This window comes from Centroberyx affinis, unplaced genomic scaffold (genome assembly GCF_046629955.1).
Source record: "Centroberyx affinis isolate AG114_WGS23_722 - 3 ecotype Tasmania unplaced genomic scaffold, CSIRO-AGI_Caff_v1 ptg002986l_1, whole genome shotgun sequence".
In the NCBI taxonomy this organism is placed as follows: domain Eukaryota; kingdom Metazoa; phylum Chordata; class Actinopteri; order Beryciformes; family Berycidae; genus Centroberyx; species Centroberyx affinis.
In genome coordinates, this window is record NW_027281092.1 from 319,558 (window position 1) to 344,683 (window position 25,126).

Sequence of the window (25,126 nt, forward strand, 5' to 3'; positions counted from 1 at the left end):
TAAAAAAATGAGCCTCAATCAGGCCTCGATCTCTTAAATCCCAGTAAATACAGGCCTGTTGTTTCAAGCCAACTATTAGCTTTTTTAGAATCAAAACAACATTTTCGAGCAATTTCGTTGGGGTTTTAGAGAAATGCATACTATAGAGACTGCTCTGATTAAAGTAAACAATGAACTCTTAGCAGCAGATTTAGGTAAAAGTTTGATTTGAACACTTTTAGATCTTAGTGCAGAGGTTTTTATCCTCTATTCTCGTCTTATCTTGTGGTGTCTTTTTGTTTTTACTTGCTTCAAATTACTTTAAGAGTATGATGTTTGCTTTGATTTCACTGTTGAAACTAAATGTACTTTAAAAAGCACTTTTTTAAAAGCACTTTGTAAACTTGCTCCAGACCCCCTCATGGCCAAGTCAAGTCACGTCAAGTCAGGTTCACACTCCTCAACTCTCATTTCCCGTCAGACTCTTTCTTGCCCTCTCCCTCTCTCTTTCTCCTTCTCTGTCCAGCAGTATTTACCTCAACTTGAGTTTATTTGTGTTGTCATAACTTTCTCCATCCTCCTTTCTGACCTTCTGTACTGCATCCATGGGATCAGGTTACTTTGAGCAACTTTGATAAACAAATGAGAAAGATGTTTTTTTTCCTTGTGATTGTTAATGTTGTTTGTGTGTTGTGTGTTGTGTGGTTGTGTGTGTGTGTGTGTGTGTGTGTGTGTACCAGAGGGTGCAGACATCATTAGGAAGTAGCTTGAGGACAAAGTTTATCAGAGATATTGGCTAATTACTTTCACAACAGGAGGGGGCAAGGGTGTAGATGGAGAAAGAGAGCGAGAGATTGAGGGAGGACAACAGGAAAGTGAAATAGGATATTGAGAGAGAGATAATCAAAGTATGCTGGGGAGGGGGAGAGAGAGAGAGAGAGAGAGAGAGAGAGAGAAGTGAAAGAAGTGAAGGGTTGCATTATCTGACAAGCAGCAGCTTTGCTTCACAGTTTTCTCCGAGCAATATCAAGTTTCAACAATCTTGACCTGACATTGGCAGTTCTCATCTATCCATTTCTTGGATAAATATTGGATTTATCTATTCAAATATTTAGTCAAGGTGCACTTGCAGTATGTCATGACCAGAATACCGATCCACTTAAAAAATCTCCTCCTCCATTTTTGCATTCTACCAATGCCACTCCTCAGAATCCATATTAATTAGGTCAAACACACTAAAAAGACTCCTGCCAGGTGTCTCTCCCATTTCCACACAAAATGCTTACTGCTCACAGGTTAGTAGATCAGAATCGGCACTTTTTACACAAAAAAACAGCCAGAAAGTGTTTACCCATTTTGTAATTCTGCACAGATAAATCTTTTCATGCAATACTGAAATGTATCACTGCGCACAATCTGATGTAATTAGCCCTTGTGCTGTTAAGAACAGATGGTCACACCACTTTACCTGCATTTCTGAAAGTAGCACAAACACCTCCCTCTGCAGGTTTACCCACAAGCCACTGGGGTTTACCTCTCCACAGATTTCTCAGTTTCTTTAATTGATTTTTGCACATGAATAAAGATTATATTATGATTAATTCATGCTTCTTGATCCAGTGGCAATGTCAAGTAAAAACAATGTCATACATACACATATGGAAGTTATTTTTCTCTCTGTCACACTCACACAAACACACACACAATCAAGGACCTCAAACTGCTGAAAATATTTCCTCACCAACTCATAACTCAGTTCACGCGCGCTCGGCAGGGGACGAGTAAGAAATGTTCCCAGACGCAAGCATTTGTTATCAAAGACCGTATATGCCATAGACAAGTCATCATTCACTTCAGTGCAGGGATAGATTGTCCAGCAAGGAAGACATCTAAGTCTCCCACTGACACCATCGTATCACACACAGACTTTTTATAACTCAGCTGGCAATGTCAGCAGAGGACGGTGTGTGTGTGCAGGTTGTGCTGACAACGATGGATGCTGGGGAGTACACAAAGTCTGAATTGAGACAGAAAAAGTAAGAACCTTTGGCCAATAAGAATCATCGAGCCAGAGAACATATCAGTGCCTTCAGTGCAACCCAAAGTTTGTTTTGATGTTACAATGTAGATGTAATGGAAAAACAAATTACATGCACATTTGAGTTCTTATCAGCTTCTTAATGTTTCCTAACTGCACAGTCCAGGGAGGAAGCACTAGTTGAGTAGTAGGAAACCAACTTTTATTTAAAAAAGAAACACATAAATATACCTACAGGAGGTTAAGAGATGAAAGAAAGAAGGCCCTACACTTGAAGAGAATTGCATAATTCAGATCTGCTTCCAGTCAAAAAACAATTTCAAAGTTCTGGATAAGAAAGAGCAAGGCTATGTTCAAGAGGGTGAATGCATGGATCAATGTTTTGATTTTTACAATGAGATGTAATTCACTGACCAGACTTTCTAGGCGCCGGAAACAGTGATGATCACGTTCAAGAATCATGATGTATAAGCACTGTCTAAACATTTTTCCATAAGCCTTGCCCTTTTGATCAAACCAGTCACTTTGTCACATTCAGATTAATTTGTTAAACTAATGGGAAAAAAGGACTTGTGCAATGTACAGTAGTGAGTATTAGTCAGGCTTTGTTCAAAAACACCAAGGCTTTGCAACAATAATAAAAAGGTTTGTTACTTCAGAGCATCTTCAACTTAATGGCCAACATGTCCTACTCCTCAAATACATAACAATTTGTTGTGATCATGAAGAGAATAAAGTTAACATTCACACAACAAACATTCAGCCATAAAGAAATATTTCTGACTGGACCAGTTGAGAGCATATTATGTCATAAGATTCACCGGACTCAAAAGGTCAACTTACCATTTCCAATGTTGTTATGAACTGTTGCATAAGGACAAACGATATCACTCAAAGCTAAACGCTTCTGAAATAATTACTAAGAGATAAATCCTGTACGGTGATGCATTGATCAGTTTGACAACAGAAGTTACTTACAATATCATCAGTGGCAGAATGGGGAGAGTGGAGGGGAGCTTTGTGATTGTATGAGACAAAGATCTGGGTTAAAATGGTTTGATTTTACTGTCTAGTGTAAATCCAGACTTTCATGTGTCAGTTAACAGTCCTGCCAATACTGTAGATCACACACAAGCTCACAAGGAGCCGGTGTAATATGGGCACTTCCAGAAATCATCACACACATCCATGAAGGGCATTAAGGGCAAGTTTGGGCAACTTGCGGAGAGCGCCCGTCAGGTTTCCCTATTAAGGTGCATCCAGCCTATCAGTCAGTCTGTGTCCGTCTCTGTGGGAGAAGTTGCCACCAGAGGATTTGAAGTGAGGGTTGCGCAGGATGTCAGAAGATGGCATTCAAGATGAATCAGGAAGGGAATCCGAGGATTGTACTGGTTTGTGTTTGCAGTACGCGTGTATGTGTATTGTGTGTGTGTGTGTGTCCAAGCATGTCCACATGCGCAAAAAATATGTGTGTCCATTTGGAGGGAGCAGGAGGGAGGATGTGTGCGCCTCAGGAGATGGTGGAGAACTCTTTGAGCAGGACGTCCTGACTCAGTGTGTTCAGAGAGACATTCTTCCTTACATTCAGGCTGATGGAGCGCACCTGAAGAGAGAGAAAGAGAGCTAGCATTTACTACCAGTTAAGTATAAACACACACATAATATCAAAGAGGCAGATGACAGTTGAGACAAACAACCAGACTCTTGCCGTCTGACCCTCAGACCCCACAATGCACTGCGCTCTCTCTCTCACCAGTTCCTTGAAGAAGGCGGCCTCTTTGGGCTGCTCTGAGTATCTCTCAAACTGATCCAGGCCATCCTGTAGTTTTAGGGTCAGCGTGTCATAGTTGGACCGTACCACCTCCAACACCTGGTGGGGGGGGGGTAAGAGATGAGGGGAAGACTAAATTAAAGAGCGTAACATAACTCCATAATGCCATAAAACATAGGTGTCGTTAATGATTTGTACAGTAAATGCATTACTCAAATATTTATTGAACAGTCAAATATTAATTGCTGTTAAATACTTCATTATAGCATGTTTATTCATGAGGAATCATGTGGAGTGTCGCACTCAGCACAGCACCTGGCTCCTCTCCAGGACTGTTTCTGAACGGAGCTATTTCTATCCACTAACTGCTTAGTGTCAGGACCCAACTCTCTGTTATCACTGACTGGCGCGTTTGGGATGTGAATGGTAGAGTGGAAAAAAGGGAAACGGTTACAGCTAATTGACAGATTCCTCAGTGATTTGTGTGCTTTGTTCCTTGTTTGTTTTGTCCCATCTCCGCACCATTAGCTATAACAACCAAAACTCTGTTAGGCTTGCCTAATGGCACTCGTCTATTTCAGAATTATTTCAGAAGAGCAGACTTCTCTCCACAAAGTCTGTTACAAAACAAAGAGACCCACTGTGTGTTTTTCTTCACTTCCTCAAGGGGCAAATTTAAGGTTAGGGTATGAATCAGTCAATGGAAGGTCCTCACAAGTACAGTAAGACAAATGTGTATGTGTGTGTGAGTGCACTTATGGCCAAATATGCAGAGGCTACAGTTGCCTCAAGTAACGGCCAGCCGAGAGATAAGAAGGTAGGCCAAAATCAGAGGTAATTATGCAGCGATTCTCCACACTTCTACGCCTGGCATTCCCCCATTCAGCCGTGAAATAGTCCCTAACCAGACCTTTTTAGCTATTATAGACCCTGCATGACTCCGCACAGCATGAAACATTCACAGGAAAATGCATGAGACGCACTTTGTCATGCTTCCCAGGGAAGCTTCATAAACATAAACACACACTCTGCTCTGAAACCGGTCTAAACACACACCTTTTACTCATAAATGTCTAAACATATAGGCTTTAACCTAGGTCTAATTCAATATATGCACACAAATACGCACATATTCTCTCTTGGCACTGGCAGTACATCTAAAGCTGAATCCTCATTTTAAAAACAGAGGCATAGGAGCAGGAAAACATTTTTCTTCCTTTTTTTCTCCCCCCTCATATATCTACCACTCTGCTCTGAAAAAGTGCTGTTGTTTTTTATTTCAACCTCTGATGGTACACTGATGAAAAATTCATACCCATATCTCTCACTCCATACTTCATTCTCATTCTCCGTCTCTGTCCCTCCTTCTCCCTCACACCTCTCCCTCACCCTCGCCTCTCTCTGTGTAAATGTAGAGATCGGTTTGAACGGTAATCTCAGCCAACATGTTTAAGTTGCTCTCATAGACGGCAATGGAAAGGAGGAGAAGAGAAGAAAGGAGGAAGGGGAAATGCGGCGAGGAAAAGAGCGTGAGCTATGACGAACCGGTTAGAGGAAGAAATGAAAATAAGAGGAAAAAGTAAATGATCTAAGTAGGAGAAATAAAGTGAAGTTGAGGGGAGAGAGAATGTAACCTTTATCACATGTAATTTTAGACACACTCATCTCACTTCTGCACTTTCTGCATCACTAAGCACATATGATTATGTGTACATGTCTGTCATTGTGTTTATCTTGAAGCACAGAGGTACAAACGCAGCCTTGTGCATTCAAGTGTGTTTCGACTGATTCTGCTTGATCTATGTGTGTGTGTGTGTGTGTGCGCGTGTGTGTACATGTGTGTGTTTGAGAGAGAAAGAGAGAAAAGGAAAAAGAGAGACTATGGTAGTTCATTTTAATGCTCTGTGTTTCTGGAAGCCATCCATCTTCTAGTGTCACTGTAGGGAATGAAGATGTTCCAGGGGGACGGAGTGAGGGAGGGGAGGGGGGGGAGGGGGGTTGAGCGCTAGATGTCAGAAGACAGAGGGAAGGAAATGCAAGGTTTCACACCTCATTAAAAAAAAAAAAGACGATAGTGGGATGGAACCAGACTGGAGAAAGGGTGAGGACGTCAGAGCTTAGTTTGAACAAAGGCGAAGTTAAGAGTGTTAGTCGTTGGGAAAGAAGAGGGTACAATCTGCCTCAATCAGACAGAGCAGAGGCTAATGATTAAGACCCAGACACACACCGTTTATGTTTTGGCTTATTGGATCCTACAGGCTTGACTGCCTGGCTGGGTGTACGCTGGACAATGACTCTGATTAGGTGACTATTCAATAAATATGGACTCAGAAGCCCGGTAAGGACCAACTGGCTGTGATTGACATGTGCATCTCCCTTCTGGGAACCTAGGCACTGAGCGCTATTTGTCAGCCAGAGAGGAGACCTAACTAGTCCTTTATTTAGTTGAAAAGTTTTTGCTGTGGTACACTCTATTTTGTCCTGATGTTTTTCTAAGTACGACCTACATTGTTTTCAATGTTTTATGAATGCTGAGACTAGCAAGTTGTAAAAGTTTCACTCCAAAAGGATATATCTACCATCTGGAAAATTTTACACCTATTTCGTAAAAGCTGATTGCTGTCATTTAAGTATTAGTATAGTAAATTTGCTGACGATGATCAAAAGACCCAAATCAGGCCAATGTCTGACAGAAGACCATAGATCAGCCAGGCCACAAGACAGTAGACACATTTACATCATGGAAAGTGCACCGATTTTTATAATGGAAATGAGGCTTGTATGCCGACTGGAGTGGGCATATCAAATTTCAGACTGCTGGAAACTGGCTCTACTCTGGAAATTGCTAATATTAGTGGAGGCTGCTGGAAATTACCACTTCTCATAACGGGAAGTTCTACTTTAATCTAACCGGAACGTACCACTATTACAAGTGGAAATGATATAAAACCGGTGGCAGACCAGTGACACCACCGGCTACCTTCTGCCTCCCCTCTTTGTTGTGAATAAATCTAGGAGATAAAAGCAGAGAGGTAATTGAGGAGTATAATGACCGAATCCATCATGCTCTTATCAGCTTGTAAATAAAGGACTCTTCCGGCTTTTTTCCCGTCCTCATCATGCACCTATTTGACATAAATGATAAAAGTCTTTTAAATAGAGCTCACTCCGCTCATATCAGTGAAGTTCACCCTGCTTCCAAACTCCAAGTTTTGCCACTTATGATGATAGAATCACTACAACTAATTTCAAAAGTTGTCAAGTTGCTTAATGGCTCCGTTCTAACCCTGTGTGTGCGTGTGTGTGTGTGTGTGTGTGTGTGTGTGTGTGTGTGTGTGTGTGTGTGTGTGTGTGTGTGTGTGTGTGTGTGTGTGTGTGTGCGTGCGTGTGTGTGTGTGTGTCTCTACGCATACACAGAATAAGTACTCATTGTGCAGGTAAGTCTTCCTTATTTCTAGAAGTCACTGTCTGCAGATATTGATCTATCATGGTTGTTCACCAACTGTGTACTTTTAAGCCTCATCAAAGAAATAAAGGGTTTTGACACCAATGTTTCACAATTCACATCGCAGTTGCAATATTTATACAAATGTTGCAATGTGTGTTTTTAGTCCATATTGTGGAGCCTTATTAAAAAGTGATAAAGTACATCTAGTATAATCACAATAATTTGATATTTGCCTTGTGTTGTGGTTAGGTATAAAGTTTCTTTTTAAGGTAAAAGTTAAATATACTTTTTTAGGAGAAAATGATAAAAAAAATATCTGGCATTGCAGCTTGGCCAGAAAGTGACAGTTACTAACCGTACTGTATTTCACATTTCATCATCTGTCATGCAGAGTATAAAAAGCTCAGAGCCCTGGTTTGTTGTAAACAAGGTCCTCCCAGCTGCTTGAACCTCAAGCAATGAATCAGCCATGATGAGCTTCCAGCACAGTGGTCTGTGATAACAACTGCTCTTCCAGGTGTCTCATCACAATAATCAATGTATGAGTCATTAAACTCTGCCATATAGCTGTAACTACTTCTTCATGACTAGGCGGTTCTTTCAAAATAAAACCGAGTGGCCACTTCTCACTGAGTGTTTTCCAGTGTGTAATAAAAATTTCATAAGAATTACTTTTGAAATGTAGAGAGCAATGTTTCACTAGATTCCAGCCCAGGATGTTGGTGCAATTAATTTCTATTTACTGGAGTCCAAACGCTGCCCAAGCAAATCCCTGGAGGACATCTTGACCACATACTGCGCTGTTAAAAATGGGATCTGGTGCAACGGCTTCCTTCTTGAGCATATACAATCAGATATTCTCTGAAAGGCGCTTATGCAGTAGGGCAAATGGTGGACTTGGACGTGGAGTTTTCGTTCTAAGTTTATTTTCTTTATCTATTTTCAACATATATCTGTTTTGTATCTTTTCCCGGAAGAAGCCATCACATCAGAGCCGTTTTGTTGTTGTTTTATCACACAGCATGTGGCCAAGATTTCCTCAAAGGTTTTGCATTGGTCACATTCAGACTCAAGATGCAAGTAAATTTAAATGAATTGAAGTGACTTCTTGATGCCACTAGGACTAACTGGATGCATGCTACTGGACACTGTGACATCATAATATCAGAATGGGTGACTGAATTCAATGTGGCATGGTGCCATAGTGACGTCATGTAGGGAAAGGGTCATTATGACAACATAAACAGTATCAGAATAGGTAACATTATTAAAGGGTGACAGCAAAGACACTACACAGCAAGACAGCAAGGACACTGTGTGATGCCATAAAGAAAGTCTGAATGTGTGACTCTGACATAAAGAGACTAACAAAGAGTGAATGTGACATCATATAAAGTCTGTAATGCTAATTGTGACATAAAAAGATATCGGTGTTTACCTGTTCTTCTGACAGCTGGGAGATGTGGTTCACAGCAGCATAGGACTCGATCTTAGGGTTGAAATGGTTGACGATGGCCCTTAAATACAGAAACACAAGCATTTTTTAAATTATAGCATAGACAGTATAGAATAGACATTTTTCCACACACACTCAGTAACTAATCCATCAAGCCCGCCACCGATCTTTCAATCACAATTTATTTTTTCCATCAATTTCATTTCACTATAGCACTCTCACATAATATGTAAAATGAATCCTTCATCATCCATATTTTAACACCCCCCCACACACACACACACAAAATAAATTTATTAAAATTGAAAAGGTGTTTTAGTGTAAAACTAAATAATATGATTTAAGGTGTGAGTGTGCATGTGCGTTTTGTGTGTAGTTGGCCAATACCAAGGTACACACAATACCAGTTATAGACAGCCTGTTTAACACCAAAACTCATTTCTGTTCATTCTATTCAATTCCATCCCAATGCCTCCTTCGTATTGTGTGAGCACACCAGGGAATTCTAGATGTAAATTCAGAGGCAATCTTTTTTAGCATTTGCATTCATTTCTATGAAATAGACTGCTTTACGCAATAAGCATAGCTGTGAGATGAAATTGCTTATTTTCTTATATAGTGCATCATATATCAAATAGATTACAGTGACAAAAACGCAGAGAACTCTCCACAGTGATAATTCTGTTATCATTTATGTGTGGGAAGCTGGTGTACAGCAAAACAAACTGATGGAATCTAAATGGCATTGGTCCCTTCATTTGCATTTATAAACTCAAAACAGATTCTCAGGTTTCTTTATACCTTCCTTCATTGGTTCATACATTCACTCTGTTTGCAAAATTACTGTTTCAATCTCCTGTCTCCCTCCCTTCCCTTCAACCCTTGTAACTGCCTATTACAGCAGTAGAGTGTGCTCCATCATGAGCCCAGTTGACTGGATGTATCCTAGGGGAGCATCCTACGGGTATGGATGCCCTCAGGGCCCTGCAAGCCAGGGTGACTTCAGAGGATCATCCCTTCAGAGAAGATGGGAATAGGGATGAAGGAGAAGAAGCAGAGATTATAGGAGAGAATGGATGGGGAGAGGCAGCCAAGTACGTATGTGGAGAGGGGGGTAAGGGTTAAGGAGATAAAGGCTTTGAAATAACCGAACAGGGGGGCCTAAGGGAGATCGAGGAGAGGAAGTGGAGGGAGAAAAAAGGAAGAGGCTGGAGATAGAGAGGCCAGATTACAGCTCCAAAGACAACCTCATCCACTTTATTTTGACCTCTACCAATCACTCTCCATTCTTTTTCCCAATTCTACCAATACAACGTGCCTCTTTTCTCCTACTCCCCATCTCAGTATGTGTGTGTGAGTGTGAGTGTGTGTGCGTGTGTTTTTACCGGACATTGACGAGGGCATGTGTGACTTTACTAGCAGGCTCCTTCCACTGGCCAGTGTTGGTTGATACTCTCAAGACTGGAAGGTAGAGAAAGGCAGATGAAAGAAGAATCAAATGAAGAGAGAGTGAAGAGGGAGCAGATAGACAATCTAAGTAGACAGAATGAAAGTTACGACACACACAGCCACGCTTTACCCATCTCTTTTCATCTCTCAAGTTAACACCTGGAGGGAACTCTGGTAAGGTAAGAATCTCTCTCTCTCTCTCTCTCTCTCTCTCTCTCTCTCTCTCTTTCTCTTTGTCTGTCTCTCACATTCATGTCTTGTGCCTTACCCATACAGTAGAGGTTGTCAAAGACCTGGTGCATTCGTACTATTTCATAGTACAGCTCGTCATAGCTGTTGGAGGTGGGCAGGAACGTGTCACCATACGTTATGAACATGTTGAACAGGTTCACCACCTGGATGAGGAGACACACATACACAGAAACGTTCTGTTAAGCTGATAAGTGCTTTCACATTCAAACAGATGGAGAAAGTAAGAGAAATATGAGATGTGTTTACAGTTTAAGAGTACCTCCGACAGCGCCCAGTCCTCAAAACCCAGACCAAAATAAGAGCTCTAAAGAGAAATCAAATCTATCCTGCATCAGTTTCCACACAGGAAGCCTTTAAAAGCCTTTTAAAGCCTCTTTAGCCTTTTTTGCCCTGACCAAGTCTCTTCTAACAAATGAATAAAAGGACTGTGTGTGTGATTTCAGTAATACACAGAGGCAGCCTGCAAGCAGCACCACTGATACAGCAGCTGGCTACTCTCCTTACAAGATCATACAAACATCTGTGTGAAACCAATTTCCATTGTGAACTGTACTGTGTCAAGTTTGCGTGTTTATGTTTTGTGTGTGAGTCTGTCTCACCAATAAGGCCAGATGAAAGATGTTGTGCTTGGCCAGCAGTGTGGTCTCATTCGACAGCAGGAACTTCAGCAGGTTGATGAGAGCTGTGCAGAGAGAGACATGCAGGCATTAATGCAATAATCTAGAGTGTTGATAGTTGGCTACCAACAGAGGCATATAGCAACACTCCTGTTTCCTCAGTGTGCAACATTATTGAGGTAGATAATGGAAACACAGGAGGGGGGAAACCTTTCAACACCAAATCAAATCCTTTCACAAGCTCTTGTAGAGGAAAACAAAACCCATAAAGAAAATCTTAAGTGTGTTTGTGCAAAAAAGACTTTAACAAGCTCCAACATAAGATGGCACAACAAAACACAGCAAGAAGATAAACAAATCTATTGCTTTTATTTAGCTCGTTTATTCTCTCCTTTAATCTCAGTCGTCTCCATTCTTGCTTCATAGTATGCTATTATCACCACCGTGAGGAGAGGGTGTTATTGAGGGAATTAAGGCGATTATTGGTCTGATTAGAGGAATCTGTATTCTAATGAGACACAGTGAGATGGGGCCATTACAACCTGAATTGATATCCTGTTGTGTGTTGACCAGGCTGAAAACAAGGCCACCAGGATTTATAGTGCTTTCTTTAGGGAGCCATTATCCATTCTCAATGATGCAATATGTTTCCGAAACAACAGGCCCATTGATTTTAGAAGGAAATTGGCTTTCTTTTGCAAAAACAGCAACCATTTATGGAACTCTTGAGGTTGATGTCTAGCAAATCAAAAATTCTAGAGGTTTAAATTATGGATGTATGCTGTCTACTCAATACTGGGTAAAGTAATGACAGAGAGTAATGCATAACCACCAAATACCGTTAATTACTATGTTCTAAACAATATACAGACAAAGGCATAAAATAATTACACTCCATCTGTATACTGTATATTGTTTTCAAATGTCCACATATTCTTAGAACAATACTAGAAAAAAACTTAACTGACTGAAAACAGAAGGACCTTGACATTTTTATAATCTCTTCCTTTTCGCAACAATGAAAAGCTTCCTTGTACCGTCCATTAGACATACACAGTGTGCTAATCGCCCCCAGTCCCACAACTCTTCTACACCACAAACATTTATTATGCAGCATTAATGGCATCATTCAGAGATGGAGATGCAATGCAAGTTCAGGGGAGGACAACACACAGCAGTTAGACACATACTGATGACAACACACACCCACCACACAGATATAAAGCCAAACACACGCACAAAAAAAAACGATGAAATGTCACTCATAATTGTTTAATTATGTAGTCCATAGTATGCCAAAAACAATGACAAATGCCCTTCATAACTTACCAAAGCCCAAAGTGAAGTCTTAAAAATTGCTCAATTAGTCTGAGCGGCAGCCAAAAACCCCCCCCAATTCATTTTATGATGATATGAAACGGATAAAAGCAAGCAAATCTTAGCATTTGTAAAGCTGTAACCAGCAAATATTTGGTATTTTTACTTAATGACTAATGACCAAAAAGATTTATCGATTATCAAAATTAAAATCGATTAACTTTCTGTCAATCCACTAATTGATTATCCAACTAATAGTTCAAGCACTAAAACAAATGTTGTTGTTTTTTAGCCTTAAGCTGTTGAACATCAAATACTGTACACTGTGAGCTTTGTAGCTAAACAGAGAGGGAGGCAAAGAGAGGAAGAGAAAGAGAGAGATCATTACAGAGACATCTTTACCTGACCAGAGCTCTCTCCAGGTGTAGTGTAACCTGATTCTGCACTTCTTCTGGTAGCAGATGAGTTTATGGATGATCTGTACACAGCGCCTGCATGGGAAACAAACACACACAACTGTGGTGATGGAGCTGAACGGACGTTTGGGAACAGCAAAGTGTGTGTGCGTAATGTGTGCATGTGTTCTCACAAGTATAAATCCATGGGGAACTCCTTCATCATATGGGTAACAATGAACTCCACCATCAGATCTAGACAAAGGGATGACAGTACAGACAGATACCGAGGAAGAGAAAAAAAGAAATGCTAGTAAGCTACAAACCAAGAGGATTCAAATGCAGAAAACCCTTTTTTTGAGTTGGTCTAACCCTACGTTCAGACCAAGCGCGAAAAGGTGAAGGTGAAGAGGTGCTGACCTGAGTTTAAATTTTTCAACTTGAGCAAGAAATTTGCATGACGCAGTAAAGCAAAAGCCAACAAGCTTCAAGCAGGACTCTATCCAGGCACCAGGAAATTTCTAATTTGTGACCAATAACACTGACCAATGACATCTGCACAAAAAGTTTATAAAAGCTAGAGAACATTGGTCATGCTGGCTGCCAAGCCTGACACAAAGGATTAAAATGCAAGCATGAAAAAAAAAACATATAATACCGACGCATAGTTTCAAGTAATCTATATTGCCTCATCATTCCTCACCTTAAAAAAAATGACGTCAAGAAAGATGTCATACAAAACCACTTATCATAACAGCTGTGACTATAACCCTGACTGCTTTCCATTGTGTCAAACAGTGTCATGTCACCAATTTCACTTGCTTATTTTTACACCTTGCTGCCTGTCTGAACATAGGGTAATGCTTCAACAGTGGTTGTAAAGGTTCCTCGTACCTAGAACAGCACACACCAGAGGCCGGGAAGGGATGTTCTTGTCCACTGCTTTTTTTCTGTGCCTCATTGGCTGGAGAAAAGGAGGGAAAGATAAGCATATGCATACATACATATATACATACATACATTTATGCTTGTTAACTTCCTCTATCATTCCCTCACTCACTCCCTCACTCACTCACAACCATAAACTCACCATTCTGTGCAGATTGACTCTGAAGTTCATATTGTCATCGTGAAGAAAGGCATCAGCGTACTGGTCCTATCACACGGAGAGATACAGAAAACACACCGGGGAATAACAAACACAATGACAGCTAGTCAGATTGGAGGAGAATGTGGAAGCATGCAAACACTGCAACACTGTACACAGCTCCTACCTCTGCTATGCAGGTGAGGATGATGAGGCACAGTCTGGCACTGTTGAGTCTATGCTCATCTGTAAACACACAAAGATGAGAAGTGAGATTGTGGACAGGTAGACGGGTGTAGAAAGGAAAAGGATAGCTAGGTGGAGTTTTTTTCCCTTTGGTGTCTTGGGGGTTTAGTTGTTGGCGGAGGGAGACAAACTAAATGAATGCTATAAAGTGTGATAATGATATAGGGGGATAGGAGAGAACAGCATTTGTTTGCCACTGGTGTCTAGGACAACTACAGAAGAACACCTGCGGACAGTGATGGAGGACGTAAAGTGAAAGAATAATGAATGATGGGAAGACAGAGTGACGGGGGCAGAGAGGACAAGGACACCAGGGATTCTGTTTACCTTTGGTATCCTGCATGACAATAGAGGCGTACTTGAGGAAGGTGATGAGCAGGTTGCTAGTCTGCAGATTGGGGTCCAGAGGCAATTCTGGGTTGTTCATCACTACACAACAGACATACAGACACAACTTAGTAATCACAGCATTCTGACTAATACTCTTTACTGTCATTACTGTCATTGAATATATGAACAAAAGAGAATGGTTTATCATAATATGTTCAAAGTCTGCTTAAACCAAAAAACAGGCAAAATGCTGACATGAGGAAATGCCAGTAGCACAACTGTGCAGTCAATTCCAAGGTCCCCAAATAATGGTATTCCTAAAACCTAAACCCAACTTTAAGTCCACTGTCTAAAAGCAAGTATAACCAGCCTTGTTTGGGGCGAGACAGCGTTCATTCAGGCAAATAACAGCATTACTAAAAGTGATGTCTTTGTGCCATTACTGTGCTGTAGCTTGCTGTGTTGTCTAGACATGCATCTTCATCCATTTAAAAATCTCTGCTCACTGAAACATACAGCTTGTTTCATGGATAAATGATGAAGTGGTCATTTCTATCTCCCTCCTCCACCAATTTCTCATTTGCTTCCCCCCTCTTCAGATGCCTGCTGGCGCAGATTTGACATCTACAAGAAACATACACCATCCAACACTCATAGGGGGGGGCTATATCATGGGAAGGAAAAGGTATATTCTTGAAACGTGGGTGTGTGCGTGTCTGTGTGTGGGTGTGAGAGAGACCATTTTCGTTTCAAGTAGAGGCCCTACTGAGGGACAGACGCTCCTGTGACATGGCACGATGAAGGCTGCAAGTGAAAGATTCATCTGTATTTGGTGCTGGAGGTTAATATTTTATACAGCAAATGGCTCTTAGGTTTGAAGCACTGGGGAGAGCCAGCCACGGTTAGAAACGTGCACCTTTTAACATTTACAGCGTGTGTGCATGCGAAATGACCTGCTCTTGATTCTACTCGCAACAACGCACGCCTCCCCTGAAACCTGAAGTGACAGAAATGCACTCAATTTAAAGTGAGATTAATAAGCCCATGGATTTGTGTAATCATCTTATTATTAAGATGCAATAGGCCAGCATGAGAAGTGTCATTTGAAATGGCCGACTAACTCTCCGATAGCCTTAAAAAACTGCTGAATATTTGAAAAGGACGCAGAGGAGACAGTGGTGTGTTTATAAGTGTGTTTGTGCACGTGCACGTGTGCATGTGCAAGTCTGAGTGCGTGTGCTCATGGGAAAAGTGAGTGTGAGTCGCCATGTTTAGAGGGGGAGTTATCAAAAATGCATGTAAAAACACAGCAAGGATCAACTTGAAGAAAAGAGGCAGAGACCCATGATACCAAAAAGCTTTAGAAATCCTTTGCCCCATTTTCTACCCTTTCAAGGTGCTTAAGAAAGCAGGGGATCAAGAATATTCTCAGGCTAGGATATATTCCGGACACGTGTTCCACATTCTGTAATCGCCGTAGCAACAGAGACATGGACAATTCTGTTTGAAGGTAAAGCAGCGGTAAAACTTCTGGGGAACCCATAGATCTGACATCACTAAGCCACAAATGTCCTCCCCATTAAAGCCCTGGTGTCAGACATGTATAAGCTACACAATCACTAAATAAAAATCAATGAAGTATGTGACTCACTGTCTAGGGAGGGCGGCGTTGTACCCAGCGGCGTTGTGGGAGTGGTTGGAATCGGGGTCACAGGTGTGGCTGCCATGTCGATCTCTGGGTGGCTCTGTTGAGAGACCAAAAGACAAGTGTGCAAAGTCATTAAGGTGTTACTCACTGAATACACAGTTTAGTAGTAGGGATGGTACGATATATTGTAATGTCATACGTCGCAATATAAAAATGCGACAATACGTATCATGGGACAGAAAAATGAATCGTGATATTAGCTCCATTTTATTCTGCTGTAGTAATCACAAATGAGATGGCTTGTCCATCCAAATTATATTATTTGCACTTTGCAATGGCATTTTAAAAGTTTTGCTTACATTCTAGCAAGCCAATACCATTACTAAAAAGATTTGTAGCTCATACCTAAACATAATTCACCACAGTCATACTTTGTTGTCATTGAACTTTTATTTCTTGTATCGTGAGACAAGCATATTGTCCCATCCCTATTTAGTAGCTGTCCTGTGCACCCCTTAATGTGCCAGAAAATGCAACACTGTAGGTTTGGCAGCAGGCAAGAGTGGTTACTTCCACATCTATGGCATCAGGTAGTACAAAGCACCTAACTCAGAGGTTACAAAAAGTAGAGAAATCATATAATAATAATCATATACTGTATATAATCATATATACGTTGAGATTTTTAAATGATTGACTATTGCATGGCCAAGTCCACCAATTTATGGTGGAGAAGTGATGTTCATGTGTAGTACGCCTTTACAGAAATACTAATGGCAGTGTAACATCGCAGTATACAAGCTCTCCTGCTGACACATGAGATCTATAGATAAAACACATACTGAGAAGTCACCTCTCCAACCAACTCCTCCACAAAAAAAAAGTAAGAGAGAGAAAAGAAATCTTCCGTCTCCTCCTCTTGTCCAATCATTGTCAAACTCCTCTTTCCAATCTTTCTTTTAGTTCTATCCATCACTATCAGACATCAGAGATTCCCAGTGTGATAGAAGAATGGATTGCAGAAGAATAGAAAATGCTTGTGCCATTTTTTCAGAGCAGCAGGTAGAAAGAGGAGAAGAAGAAACAAGGAGGACTGAGGATTTTAAAGTCAAAAGACCACAAAGGCTTCAAGAAAGGCACCATGGACTATCAAAACATCAGTGTTACTCAACAATAAAGTCTGCCAAATATGAAGAAATTCCTGCCTCGTCATAAAATTTTCATTTTCCCAAGTCTGCAATCAATGACTACTCCTATTGTGGTTTTCAATCTATGCTGACCTTTACAAGTCTGCACAGTCTTTTGTTTTGGAGCGCCCATCCATCTCTTTTGAGCAAAAAAACAAAATCACAGAAGAATTAGAAAGTAGCTCCAACTGGGCCATGTCAAAATTGGGTTTTTTTATATCCCAAAAAGGTTGGCACAAATGGACACTTGGAATGACAAGTGGAGAAGAAATACTATATCTTACCTGTGCCAACACAGTGATGAAGTTGCGGTTGAGATGCACGGCCTCATACAGTGCCAGCAGAATCGCCTCATTGGTCCTTGAAATGAGAGGGAGGTCAGTGGTCAGAGCTAGCTAATAATTTAATAAAATAACGTCTAAAAACTGGAACATAACTTAAGGCTGAGTTGGGGAAAGCTTTATGCTTTGATCCAGTCATGCTCAAGAAGCAAGTGGAAGGGCATACTGGTGCTTAACATTTAATAACAGCCACTTCTACGATTCAGCAGTTTTATGACGGGTTTTCATGGTGGTCATAACTGGAGTTCTCTGCAACTTTACACTTCCGGCACACTTTCAAACCCAATAAGGCTTCAGGAATGATGGACATGGATTCATTGTGACACTCACTTTTTTAATTTGCTGTATCATTAACTACTGCACAGTGCGTGTAACTACTAATAAATCATTTGCCAGAATTAGTTTACATTATATCTAATGTTGATAAATGAGTTGACATTCAAGATGTCCACCGACAACAGTGAACCTTGCTTCCTGATACCAATGGGGACGGCATATGCAACTCTGTCATCACTACTTTGTTTTGGTCCTAGAGCAGGCTCAATAGGCAACACCTGAGAGAAGATGTTGGGCACGAAGGGTTTGAAATGTGTGAATGAGAATATGATTAACAATTTCTATCAACACTCCGCGCAGTTCAGATTATCTCTTATTGCCATACGGACACGATCAACAAGTCAGAATTTACAAATGAGGCCAATCAGTAGCAAGATGTATCATTCCTCCAAATTTAATCAAAATCAAGCCTGCGGTGTAGCAATTATGGGCTTTCAAAGTTTCAAAGTTTGACCTATGACTATAGCATCCCCATCAGGCCAAGTTTCATCAAGATCGGACCAGTGGTGTCTGAGATATCATGTTTGAGTTAAAAAGTTATAGCGTGCCCATTAGGCAATCAATGTAAATTTCCAAACGCTGGAACACAGTGACACAGTATTGATTATAGCATTACAACATGCATTTTCATTAAAACTTTCGTTTCCCTGGTGAAATGTTTTATCATGACAAAACAGAGGATGAGCAAAAAACAATATTGCAGCGGTAATGGATTCTCCGATTTGAAAGAAACAAACTTTCATCGGAGAACAAGGCACAATGTGTGATCAAGGGGCAAGAACATCAAATGTTTGTTCTTAAATAGATATGTACTTACTGTACAGAGAGCTTTTCATCAGCATCTGCTATAAACATGCTGCCCACCTGTGGACAGGAGAAGCATTAAGGTATCAGTTGTAAACAGGGTTGGAATCAGCGGTGACCCTGCTATATGAGGCTTCAGATCAAACTAGACCACAAAACTATACCATAAGAAATAACAATATATTCTAAACAAGTTTACTGTCAAATTTAATTATTTTTGCCCATGGGGAGGTGAGAATATGAGGACCAGGATCTTACCATGCTAGTAAGGGTAGAGAAGAAGCCACCCTGGTTCTCCTCCTCTTTGTCTTTGTACTGCCTAAAAGGGAAAGGAAGGACAAGAGAAGGACAGAAAGTGGGGAGGAATCAAAAAGTGGGAGAGAATGATGAGTAAAGAGCAGCGAGGAAAGGACCACACAGCAGCAGAGACAGAGAGCCATGTTTTCATTCCAACATAAAACTTATAACCTAACCCGGTTTTACCTAACAGCCCCTTCTACTCCATGCCATATATTCTCGTAGGAGCATTTGGTTTGTACATAAGAACAATAAATTGTATCAAGCGACCATCCATCATTTTGCTGTGTCTGTCTAAGCGGGCAGACAGACAAGACCACCTTTCCAAACGGAAATTTAATTTTCAAACCTTGCCTCATCCAAAAACATTACCCACTGCTAAAGAAAACTGTCAGACATAAATAACTGAAGTAAAAAAGGCTTTTTTTTTAGAAGCACATAAATAGAACATTTGTGGTAAAGATCAAACCTAAACTGATGACGCTAAGGGCCTCAAAATATCACGCAGTGGATCATTAAAAATACTTTTTGACATATGGAAATTTTAAGTTCCTAGATCTCACCTGTTATATTCTGTCAGAGCTTGGTGCACAACCATTCCCATTCCCTGGGAAAGAAAAGATAAAATATTTCAATACAACGTTTGATAAGTTGCTTGATGTGAAGGCCAGGACTTACATCAGACTGGCTCTTAATTATTCTGTGATCAAAGAGGAAAAATGATAAACACTCACATCTAGTGTCGGCTCATCATCCACAATGGAGAGCTTCACAATGTAGGGATTCACAGACTGATAAAAGAGAAAGCCACTGAAATTAATAGTCATTAAAATTGAACATATATATATGGCCATATATATATATGTTCATAGCCATATACAGTCAAGTACCTCGCCACTGGAGTCACACATAATATGCCCCCAGTGGCTAAGGATTGATTCCTGCTTATTGACCTTTCTCTCCTGTGTCTCCCTTGCTATTTTTCCACTGTCTCAATAAAACAATAAAAAAAACTAAATGTGAGTGGACCACCCACTCTTTTAAAAATATTAAACATTTCTGTGTTCTGCCACCTGTAGATATAATGTACTGTATTTGACACAAATAATAATAATAATAATGGACGTCTATTAATGAAGTGGCCTCATCATACCTGATGTAGCCCAAGCCCACAATACACCTGATAGCCAATCAGAGTTTTAATGCACAGCCAGCACAAAATATGAATGTCATTTTTATATTCTGCCTGCGCTGTCATCCTGCTGATGTTCAATTAAAACAGGCTATACAGTAGGTCTATGTAGTCTTAACACGCATTCATGGACAAACCTTTTTCCTTAGCACTGGTATGTGGGCCCAACTCCAGCAAATTTGAACCTTGCAACATTGCCTTTGTGAGATACTGGAATTAAAATAGGCCCATCTTACATATCATAATTCCTGAATCTCTCCTTGATCTGATCCTGAATTTCCCCAAGGGGATCAATAAAGTGCTATCTTACCTCCTAAAGGACACGTCAGCAGGGCAGTTTACTACGTTTGAGCAGCAGGGTGGTTTACTACGCCGCCCTGCTGCTCAAACAACTTCTGTATCAACATCCCACTCCTCGGACATGCACAGGTACAAGTGAGCATATGCACAAAGGACACACCTCATATTTCCTGTAGTTGACCAGGAGGGCCAGGAGGACCACAGCATCATAACCATGCTGCCCTCTACTGGACACATCTGACAGAATCTGAGGGAGACAGAGAGGGAGAGCAGTGGTGACCAAACCGGTCTATACCATATATATATATATGTATATACAGTATATATAGGAGGAAAAAGTTGTCATTAAGAGAAAGATTCTTACAGTGGTTTTGGCAAATGGATCATTTACCTGTAGAATGGCTTCAAAGATGCTGTTGATCATCACATATTCCAGTATGGTGTTCTGGCTAATATTGTCTGTTACCTGCAAACAAATTCATGCACATCTTTTTTATTCTCCAAAGGCTATCCCATTAGAGGTAATTTATATTGCTGTGACATGTATTCTGTCTCACCGTCACCAGACACAGGAGCAGTTTGAGACAGAGGCTCTTCAGACTCTCAGAGCCTTCTCCACAAAGAAGACTGTCCAAACTCTCCATCAGATCCTGTAGGAGACACAAATGTACAAAATGAATACGGATGAATACTAGACAAATTAAGTTTCTCTCCATTTCTCGCTCCTAGATAATGTATCTCTTTCACCCCCTTCCTCCCCTCACACACCTTCATCCTAAGCTCGGCCTTGTCGAACCCCATGAGCATGTTGATGATGTCAAAGCCAGACGCCGACTTGTTCTTCTGGTGAACCCCTCGGAAAAGTGCGCACAGAGTCTGGAGAGAGAGGGAGAGAAAGGGAACACAGATGTTGCTCACAGTGTGAATAATGTGAAGCGTTCCACACAGACCATGATAGCCACCGATAGAGAATGCATTCCCTTCTCACTCCTCTCAAAGTTGCAGCCATGATACAAACAGACTCCATGAATCAGACAAGCTAACATGATTTGATGCCACATTACAGTTAGTCTCCTTAGCATGATGTAGGCTCTTGATTTGATGGTTATACAAGCAATATGCTGGTGAAAAATCTAGGGGTCCCTCCGGAGCTTTAGTTACCTGCAGGGCATTGACCACTTTGATCTGGTGCTCCTCTCCCAGAGCCTGAACACAGTGGTGGAACAGAGAGTTGATGTTGTCCTGGATCCGCTGGACCTCGTCCCCATCTACACTCTCCAGCTTGGACTCCAGGTACTCTAGGTTCACCTGAAAGAGAGGAGGGAGGGATAGAGGTGGGAAGTGAGGTCGGAGGGACGACAGGAAACAGGGAAAGATGATGTTGGGGTGTATAAGGTGGGGTGGAGGTTGAGCGCGCACAAAAGTGGAAGATAAATAGAAGACTGAACAATTTTTTACTCAGATCTGATTTTTTTGTTTTAACTTCTCTCATTCATGTTTGAAAAGTGACCCATATCTGACATCAGTATGAACTGACCTCTACCGTAATATGACCTGCATGTGCAAATGAACAACTACAAATATCGTCATATTTGCGAGACAGTAAATCATGGAAGCTGGTCAGAATGAATGGGAAATTGTGGTCCAAGCGTCAATTTTAAGGAATATTTGCAGTGGAGGTCGGATGAGACTTTGTCTGCTGATGAAGATCACTTCCATCGGTGTTGCTGTCCTCCATCTTTTCAGAAGTACGCCAAAGCAGAGTGACAATAACAGTGATGTGCACCATGGAGTGTGAGGTAAAAACTATGTACCACCGTGTATCGGATCTTGGACCATAAACACATGTGGAAAATAAAAAAAATGGAATTAAAAAGACCAGTGTTTTTTTGTGTTCACACTGCTCTGAAAAAAATCACATCTGTGTCACATGTAGGCAAAAACAATCTGATTTGGGCCACTTCCGCCTGTAGTGTGAACATAGTCTAGAAAGCATTAGGTTGAGCATGGACAGCCTGGAAGGAAGCAGTAGAAGAGAGGAAGATGAGGACTAAACTGAACTCCAATCAAAACAACACCTGAGCTGAGCTGAGCTGATGCAGCCTTGGAGTACAATCAGCCTCTGCCTCATCCTCCCCAAAGTGCAACACAGAGCAGTTTAGGAGCTCTTCTGTGCCGACAGCTATCAGACTGTAATACTTCTTGTCAAAACAGTACTAGCTTCAGCCGACTAGGATGGCGGTGAAGCAGTTTGTATAGGCACTTCCTATACAAACTATCCTGGACTACTTGTCACATTCCTATGCTCTGGACTAATCTATAGGGCATTTGTTTGCACTGTTTGTGATCTGCACATGTCAGCACATTCTCTGCATATCTGTACATATCTCTGGACATTTTTTCTGTACGTGCGCTACCTCCATCCACAAATATGTTCTGATTATGATAGTGATAAGACATTAATGCGAACACTGTCACTGTTGTGTACATATGGTGCCTCCATATGGAGTTTTTGATGGTGAACAGCTAGTAATGCACATATTCAAATCTGCACAATCTCTACATGTTATCTACATCTGTAATTTGAATATTTTATATATTAAAGTTTAATAGTTTTTTTTTAAGCAACACACATCTACACACCTAGACACTTTCTGTACATATGTATGGCCCTCCGCAGACCTGCACTCTCTCCCTCTCTTCCATTTTTTTTATATAGTCTCACATTTTACATATTTGTGATTTGTCTTTTAGTTCTACTGCTACCACTGCTGCTATTTTGCACACCCTCTTAATGCTGTAATCCATACCTTTTCATATTTTCATACATAGCTTTCTACTTAACGTGTTCTAGTGTTGAAACTGAAAAAGATTGAAAAGATTATATAAACCTCATTTGCATTTTCTTTCTATTGCTATTGTTTGCTATTCTTATTTATATGCCATTTTCTTTGATGTATCGTGCTATTATTACTTGCTGCTACAATGGCTCAATTTCCCCACAGGGATTATGAATATAAATATATAGATAACATATAGATATAGATAATATATATTACCTTCATAAGAAATAACTCATCCCAGAAGCGAGGGTTGTTTTTGGCTGGGTCCTCTTTCTAAAAGGAAAGAAACAGGCAGTAATAGTTTATACTTGAACATGATTTATCCCTCTATACTCTATTTGCCTTCTCCCACTTTAATACTTACTGCAAAGATCTCGTCATACATCAACACCACCTTCTCCTTCAAGGGTTTCTTGGAGGATGATGTCCTCCTCAGCAGCCCTGCCTTCTTCTCCACCTGAGACATGGCTAGGTCTGAGGACAGAGACACGGCGAGAGAGAAAAAGATATTTAATGTAAAACTCCAGGCTTTTTTTTAATAATACTCTGTTGATCCCCAAAAGAGATATTTGTCTTTTCACTTGCTCCAGGGGTAGAGAGCAGCTACAGAGCAGCGCCCCTGAAGCTGGTAGGGATTTAACAGTGACACTTCAGCAGGGAAGATGTTGTCTTCCCTGCTGATGTCACACGGGATTGAACCTGGGCCTTAAATTTAAAGTTCAGCCTCCCTAATCACTACTCCACCCTGCTACCTACTGTCTTCAGTAATCCGACTCCAACAGCCCACTGTCTTGGTTCTTGAATGGAACTGAGTCCTCCCCTGCAAAACTTTATCAGCCAGGTCAACACAAGTGTCACCTGTTGATAGGTCTAACTTAACTATCCAATGGCTACAGCTCATTCTAGCTTCCTTGCTGATGGCATTCACACAGGGATCTCTCACTCTAAAGTTATCTAGTTACATATCAAGCTATCCATCTCTGTAGACTTTGCTCAGCACGGAAGAAATACACTTGCTTGCGACAAAGTCTCAAACCCAGTAGGTAATACTCGCTATCGCTGGTCCAGAGAAGGATTTCAAGTCAAAAATACATGATTATCAGTGTGTGGCATCAGCGAACGTAACCATCTTATAGATTAGCCTATAAAATGGAATGAAAACACAATAAACACATACAGAAACAAACACAAACAATGAATAATTATTAAAGAACTGTTGGGTTGGCTAAGCAGCAGCTGGCATTTGCTAAAATTGATGGCACATGACATGACTGCAGGTTGGGGTAGTTAGCAGACTGCTAACGTTAGCTAACGTTACCTAGCTTTAACTTACTAGTTTACGACAAATAACAATATGGTCACACTAGCCAGCGCGTTTTCTTATCCAGAAAATACTTGACGACCACATATTTAATTAGCAGTTAAGTCACCAAACGTTAGTAAACGTGGGTATTTCGTCTGCTTTTATCTATATAACAATGTTCTGCTTTAATGCTAACGGGTAACTAACCAGCAGCTAGCTAGCTAGCTAGCTCTCAAAACATTTAGCTAAATTGCACGTTACGTTAGCTATCTAAAGTTTGGGTGGAATTATTGATAACATCACTACTGAGCTAGTTTATTTAGCTGGATATGCTTTAGAGTTTCGTTTGTCCTTACCTCAATTAAAGTATTATAATATAACGTAAAAGTAGTTCATGAATCCTTGTCGTGAGAAACCTAGCACTAGCTTCTGCTAGCATTCTGCTGTAGCTGCTTGTCTACATGGTCTTAGCACCCCACAGATAAGAAGC

At 40.8% G+C, this 25,126-nt stretch overlaps 1 protein-coding gene across 1 annotated transcript; it reads right to left on the reverse strand.

Annotated features, from left to right (window-relative positions):
- Positions 1-1,421: 1,421 nt before the first annotated feature.
- Positions 1,422-25,126, reverse strand: armh3 (armadillo like helical domain containing 3). Its single transcript, XM_071537139.1, has 26 exons — positions 24,993-25,126; positions 23,698-23,807; positions 23,550-23,606; positions 21,652-21,798; positions 21,259-21,366; positions 21,048-21,140; positions 20,882-20,956; positions 20,651-20,737; positions 19,733-19,789; positions 19,562-19,605; positions 18,960-19,020; positions 18,715-18,761; positions 17,505-17,580; positions 16,037-16,130; positions 14,383-14,484; positions 13,997-14,055; positions 13,813-13,878; positions 13,617-13,686; positions 12,917-12,977; positions 12,730-12,818; positions 10,993-11,075; positions 10,410-10,536; positions 10,078-10,153; positions 8,675-8,753; positions 3,771-3,887; positions 1,422-3,620 (listed from the first exon to the last, which is right to left on the reverse strand). The coding sequence occupies exons 2-26, from the start codon at positions 23,797-23,799 to the stop codon at positions 3,528-3,530; spliced, it is 2,070 nt and encodes a 689-aa protein (XP_071393240.1). The 5' UTR covers positions 23,800-23,807; positions 24,993-25,126; the 3' UTR covers positions 1,422-3,527.